This window comes from Ruditapes philippinarum, unplaced genomic scaffold (assembly GCF_026571515.1).
Source record: "Ruditapes philippinarum isolate M1 unplaced genomic scaffold, ASM2657151v2 ctg4106_1_1_1_1, whole genome shotgun sequence".
Taxonomy (NCBI): domain Eukaryota; kingdom Metazoa; phylum Mollusca; class Bivalvia; order Venerida; family Veneridae; genus Ruditapes; species Ruditapes philippinarum.
The window spans coordinates 158,662-164,815 of NW_026860596.1; the positions used below are offsets into that span (position 1 = coordinate 158,662).

The following is a 6,154-nucleotide window of genomic DNA, read 5'->3' on the forward strand; positions in this document are numbered from 1 at the left end:
AACATTTGATAATGTTTATATACATTATTACCTAAGACTGCCTTTTACTTATTATTATCACCATTAATTATCCTTTCCAAACATAACAACATTCACATTTGACATGACCTTTATCTATGTATAGCAGTTTGAAAAAAGCAAATGCATGATGCAAATTCTTGAAATAAATTTATTCATCTAATTTCAAAATATTGCCTGTTATCTGTGTTGATAATTTGCTAGAATTAAATGTGACTTCTTTTAATGTTACTTTTTTTCAATTTGTTACCATGGCATAATGCACAGATTATTTATCTATAAGTTTGTGTCATTCTTAACAACATGCTTAAAATGCTAAAAGTTGAAAATGTCATACGTTTCAGGTGTGTCTTTCATTTTACTTCCCCGTTGCCATGGCAACAGAACATGTTTAATATTGATAAACAAAATATCAGTCTAAGTTTCTTAATTATTTATAACTTTAGGTACATGCCAAAGTGCAATACATGTTGACTATTCATTGTTTAAATTATCATAACAAACCAGTTAACAAAATACTGAGACTTAGTTTTCGTTACCCCACCCACTTTAAGAATATCAGAATCCACATTCTTTTACAATAAAAATAAAAAATAAGGGTGATATTAGTATGATCTTGTTCAAGTCTTTGTAGTATATGGTAAAAAAATTCATTTACACCGCTATGCCTTAGCTGGTAGGAAAAAATGTCAGCCCCATATCAATTTTTTATAATTTTTTCATGCATTTTTTAGCAAATTTATCTATGAAATTCAGAGAATATGAAAAAATAATGGAAATGTCTCCATTTTCATATTGTTCCAATAGGATGTGAAGTTTTAACATCACCTGTACCAAAATAAATACAAAAAAGAACTAATTTTATCATATAAATTGCGTATTAGCCATTTTTCAATAATTTGGCGGCCATCTTGGCGGCCATCTTGGATTTCTCACAACGTACCATGATTTGACATGTCTACCCAAAATTTTTGTAAACTTCAAACATTTAGCTTTACATTAATATAACATTGATCTATGGACCTTTTTTACACACAAAAGGTCCTCAGGGACTGTACTAATACGCAGCTTTGTTGTTGATTTTGTTGGTGTCAATACTGCATGATGAGGGATATAGTGGACAGGACCCAAAGGCTTCGACCACACATTAACTTGTTCAATTATCCCTTTTTTCAGTCTTGTATAACCTCATTATACTTGACCATCAGGTCAGGTTTCTTCTGCAGTTTGGTGACAACAGAAAGTAGTCGACCATATGCTAATTTTCTGTTTACAGGGAGATCTGGTACATCACATTTAAACAGCCATTTAAATTGATAGCGGCCTTCAGAAAATGAAATTGTATCTCCGAATATTGTCATAGCCTTTTCATCATATGACAGGTCTGGATTGTCCATGATTCCTATGGATTCCACTTTCCAGAAATCCTCCAAGTTTGGAGTAATATGTAACTCTTTATCAATACTGGTAAATGAATTACATTTGGTCATTTTTTCTCCATGTGTCAGAATTAACATGTTTATGTCTTGATTTTCTTGTTCATCTTTCTTTACACGTCCCGTTAATATCCAACCATATCTTGAACTTAATATATAAAGACCGGGCTGTATTTCGAGTTTCTGACACAGTACAATGTCTAGGTAATAATCATTACCTAATAACATTTCAATTTCGCACGTTTCATGCTGTTTTGTTATTGTATCAGCCATTTCAATGGTGTTGAGAATCTCACTGGCATTTTCAGAGAGATGCCTAACAGGTTTTCTATGAATTGCGCCACTGATAACAGGCACTATTTGTACAGAAACATCAACTTTTTCACCACTCTTTGTATTGATTTGCATTGATGATCTCTTTGTCTTGATATTTTTTGACTTGTCAGAACCAAAAGTCATAACATTAATGTTTTCACTAACTTCTGATTTCATGTCGAGCCGCTTTGCTAATGAATCAGATACATAAGATCTTTGTGAACCTGAATCGAGCAGAATTCTTATTTCTTCTTCTTTACCATTCTGCGGATTATATACCTTTGTTTTAACTGTTTGCATCAATATCATTTCCGAAAAAGAGGCTAATCCATTTTCTGTAGTAGGATTCTGTATGTCTTTACCAGTTCCACAAGCACCGACATCATTTGTTGTATCATCAGTCACTTCACCTGATAGATGTGAGCTTGTAGTTGAGTTATTAAACTTTGCTGGACACAGACTTCTATGGTGACTATTTCTTTCACCACAATGTGTGCACAGCTTACCTCTTTTACAATCACTGGATTTATGTCCAAGTTTTAGATAGATGTAACAGCTACCTTTTAACACTCTCTTTCTTTCTTCAATTGTTCTATACTTGGGACATTCGTCACTCCAATGTTGTTTTTCACAATATCTACAGAATGTAGAATAGTCTTTATTGGAGTTGTTGTTTGTACGTCTCCTCTGCATATCATTTGAAACGAGAGTTTCGCCTGAAGTTACTTGGCTTCTTTCAATTAGGGACATTCTCTTGGGACCAAACGTACTAGTAGGTCCTCTATGTCCAAAGATTGATATTGGTCCATGAGCTTGTTTCTTAAACTCAGTATTGGGGTTTCCTTGTGTACCAACGGTGGTCGGTTTATTTTTATTTTTGTCCATGCTATTCTTTTTCTCACTTCTTTCTCTTGCAACAATATATGCATTCAATTTTTGACGAAATGTATCTAATGTCCAAGAGTTGTCGTCAGTATTAGATAGTTCAATCTGTAGTAAGACAGGTTCCGGTAGTTTTTCCCAAATCATAGAGATAAAAACCTCTTGATTGATATCTTTGTGTAGTACCTCTAAACTACGAAGATGTTTCTCTACCGTATCAATGAAATATCGTAAACTTTGGACATTGTTAGATGCACTTTGTATATTGATCAACTTTCTTAGTGTAAATCAACCACTTCTTGTGTATTGCCGAACCGTTCACATAATAATTTGATAGCTACATGGTAATTAGCACCTGATACTTCTAAACCGGATATAGCATATCTTGCTTCTCCGTATAATCTACCACGTAAATAGTTGAGTTTCTGAACATCTGGTATGTTCTTATTAGTGTGCACAGATGTATTGAATGTGTCCCAAAATTCTCTCCATTTCAATTTGTCACCGTTAAATGGAATCATGTCCAGTTTAGGCAATTTCACAGTCATGGTTTTCTCTAACTCTTTCTTCTCTTGTCTATCAAAATACTCATGTTGCCTTGACATTTGTTCATTCTGTTGCTTGATTTGATTTACAACAAGATTCTGAAATTCATGTTGCATATCAATCATCTCTTTAAAATCGGGAGACGGTGCGTGCACGTTTGATTTGTTTTCAGACATAATTTTTTCCCTCAGACTTTCAAAGCAAAATTGCAAATCTGAGGCTTCAGAAAGAAATTAAATCTATATCTTCCTCTGCAATAGCTTGCAATTGTTCTGAGTTCTCTGGATCATTCTCGGATAAAACCTCAGCTAACTTCGCTGTTTGCATTTCAAGCTTTTCTATATAACTTTGTATTTTCTTAATGAATGTTTCAATGGAAAACAATGCATCATCCTTATCCATATCATGGATGCTATATTGAATGAAATGTTTATCTTTCTGAACATCTTCCGTGAGTATGTTCCTGTATCTAGTTCGCACGCCTTTTACATACGGAATTGAAGCCATCTTTGTTTTCCCGGGTTCCGGTGCCAATCAGTGTCGTGAATATCCGTTTTATCCCTTTTAGTTTAATTATTCAGACAATGAACAAACACACCTTTTTGATATTAATTTGCTTATTTTATTTTACTTCCAATTTTAACTTATTTCAAACAAATAATAGCATTTTATTTTACTCACAAGATATATCCAACACAAAATATTACGTAGGCCTATACAATTCACGTTTTATCAATTCATCTTTCTCCAAAGTTTCGTTTATTTATATAGCACAAATAGAACAATAGAACAATAGTATAATACAAAATTACGTGGAAATGCGTCGCCGTCGGGGAGGCAGGACAATCGGGATTAAGATATTTGAAATATCGTGAACAGTGGCACCGTCGGGAAACTTAACAGTAGAACTTTTGTTTACGTGAATACAATTTCAGTAGAAGCAAAGAATAACTCATGCAATGCACGATATATGATGCTGACGGTGAAACTATACAACTGAACTAAATTATAAGCACAAAAAATAAATAGAAATGTAAAAAATATCGCTAAATTCGCGACAATTTTTCCTTCCTTAAATAACACCGAAAGTCTGGTAAAATATCATTTATCATATTATCCGTTATTTGACATTACTTAATAACTGTCAATTTTCATTTGGCTCGGTGTTGACCGCTTAGTTTTAGATAAACGTGTAACACATTTCTGTATCTGTAATTGAATCGGTCCAGATATGGAATAATGAATATTTCTATGGCAAATATCAACTGTAATTATACACTCAATTGACTGTACTGAAAATAAAATTGCACACCCAGTCTCCAGATTTAATTGTTATTTCTAGAACAATCAATATACAAGATAGGCATTGATGCAAAGCATCAAAGGGCGTCCAAGCAAGAGATGCAGCAGGTGAAGATGAACTAGTAGACATATGATGACAAGATATTCTTATAATCTTTTCAATGGTTAATTGGTTTTTATCACTTATGAATGAACGGACGAAAGACATTGTTCATTATGAACTTTGATTGGCATGCTAGAGATTAAGAATATTAATTGTTATTTCTTTATGATCGTGATTATTAATAGCAACGGATATACATGTATACAATCATTTATAATCCATATGTGTAACGCATGATCAACACCACACTTGTGTAATTATTATGTTATCGCTATTAGAGAAGAACCCCTCTTAAGATATCTGTTCATATAACACTGGTTATATTACCATGTTGATCATGTTGAGCATAATTGTTTATTATACAATAATTGTAATATCTATTTTGATAAACATTTTTAAAGATTTTATGAATGTTGTTTTCTTTTCTTTTTTGTGTTTCATGTGCTATTTTAATACTACTGTTTTTTTTTTATTAAAATTGTAAAATCCGACGATTATAAGTCAAAACTTATCTGGAAAAAGTCAGTAAATTATGGTTAATCTTTCAATATATAATATTGCTTATTCTTAAACCATGTACATGTACATTTGTACTTTTCTTTATCATTTTTTAAATTATCAATCAATTGAATAATTCATAAAATCTAATTTGTAACTTTGAATAATTCCTCGGCATCTTTACTAAACACGAATAACAAATTAAATAAAATGTTTGAAAGTTGATAGTGTCATATTAAAACCATAAAATGTACATTTTTTCTCAATTATTGAACATATTTATTGTTTTTATCTCATATAGATAAAATGGACCATGTTATTGTTAATTGTTGTTGTTGGTTTTTTTTTTAATTGTATGTTTATGTATAATAATAATCAATAAATTTGAGAGTTGATTTGTGTTTATTAATTATTGTAACCAAACTAAGTGACAAACATTCATTTTGGAAAAAAAACTTATTTATCTGTAAAATATTTGTTCTGTTCTGTAACAATATCAAACATCTACTCCAAACCCGGTAGAGACCGGACAATAAACGTGTGATATCACTAGTAAATCCTGATCAAGTTGAAATTTAAATTTGCCCATGATATGTATACGTTCCCAAGCCCTCTCTTTTACATGATTAATATGAATATGCCATGAACCATCGTCTGAAAAGTGTAAGCCTAGGTGTCTGAAGATATTGTCTGGTTTTGCATTGACAGAGGTGGATGGAATAGTTTAGATATTTTACGTGTGATAAGCATGGTTTCAGATTTGGAAGGATTAAACTTGACTAGCCATTTGTCAGCCCATGAGGAAATCTTGTTAATATCAGATTGGAGAATATCAGCCGCAATAACAGGATAGTCAACGATCAAATACAGGCTGGTATCGTCGACAAAATGATTTACAGAGGACCTTAAGTCAACAGCAATGTCATTCATATAGACTAAGAAAAGAAGCGGACCCAGAATCGTGCCTTGAGGTACTCCTGCGTTGATTACAGACCAATCAGATTTGGCGCGAGAAAGGACAACAGATGGGCGTCTGTTTGACAGATAATCCGAA

At 32.5% G+C, this 6,154-nt stretch overlaps 2 protein-coding genes across 2 annotated transcripts; both read right to left on the minus strand.

Moving 5' to 3' along the window:
• Positions 1–1,190: 1,190 nt before the first annotated feature.
• On the minus strand, positions 1,191–2,798 carry LOC132712731 (uncharacterized). The gene has a single exon (XM_060695150.1). It carries the CDS (start codon positions 2,796–2,798, stop codon positions 1,191–1,193), a length of 1,608 nt encoding a protein of 535 aa, XP_060551133.1.
• Positions 2,799–2,929: 131 nt separating this feature from the next.
• Positions 2,930–3,373, minus strand: LOC132712732 (uncharacterized). Its single transcript, XM_060695151.1, has one exon. The coding sequence runs from the start codon at positions 3,371–3,373 to the stop codon at positions 2,930–2,932; it is 444 nt and encodes a 147-aa protein (XP_060551134.1).
• Positions 3,374–6,154: the final 2,781 nt, after the last annotated feature.

What these genes read in the sequence shown, in the direction of transcription:
- LOC132712732 (XM_060695151.1), bottom strand. Translation starts at nt 3,373, where the DNA reads ATGTCTGAAAACAAATCAAACGTGCACGCACCGTCTCCCGATTTTAAA.
- LOC132712731 (XM_060695150.1), bottom strand. Translation starts at nt 2,798, where the DNA reads ATGATTTGGGAAAAACTACCGGAACCTGTCTTACTACAGATTGAACTA.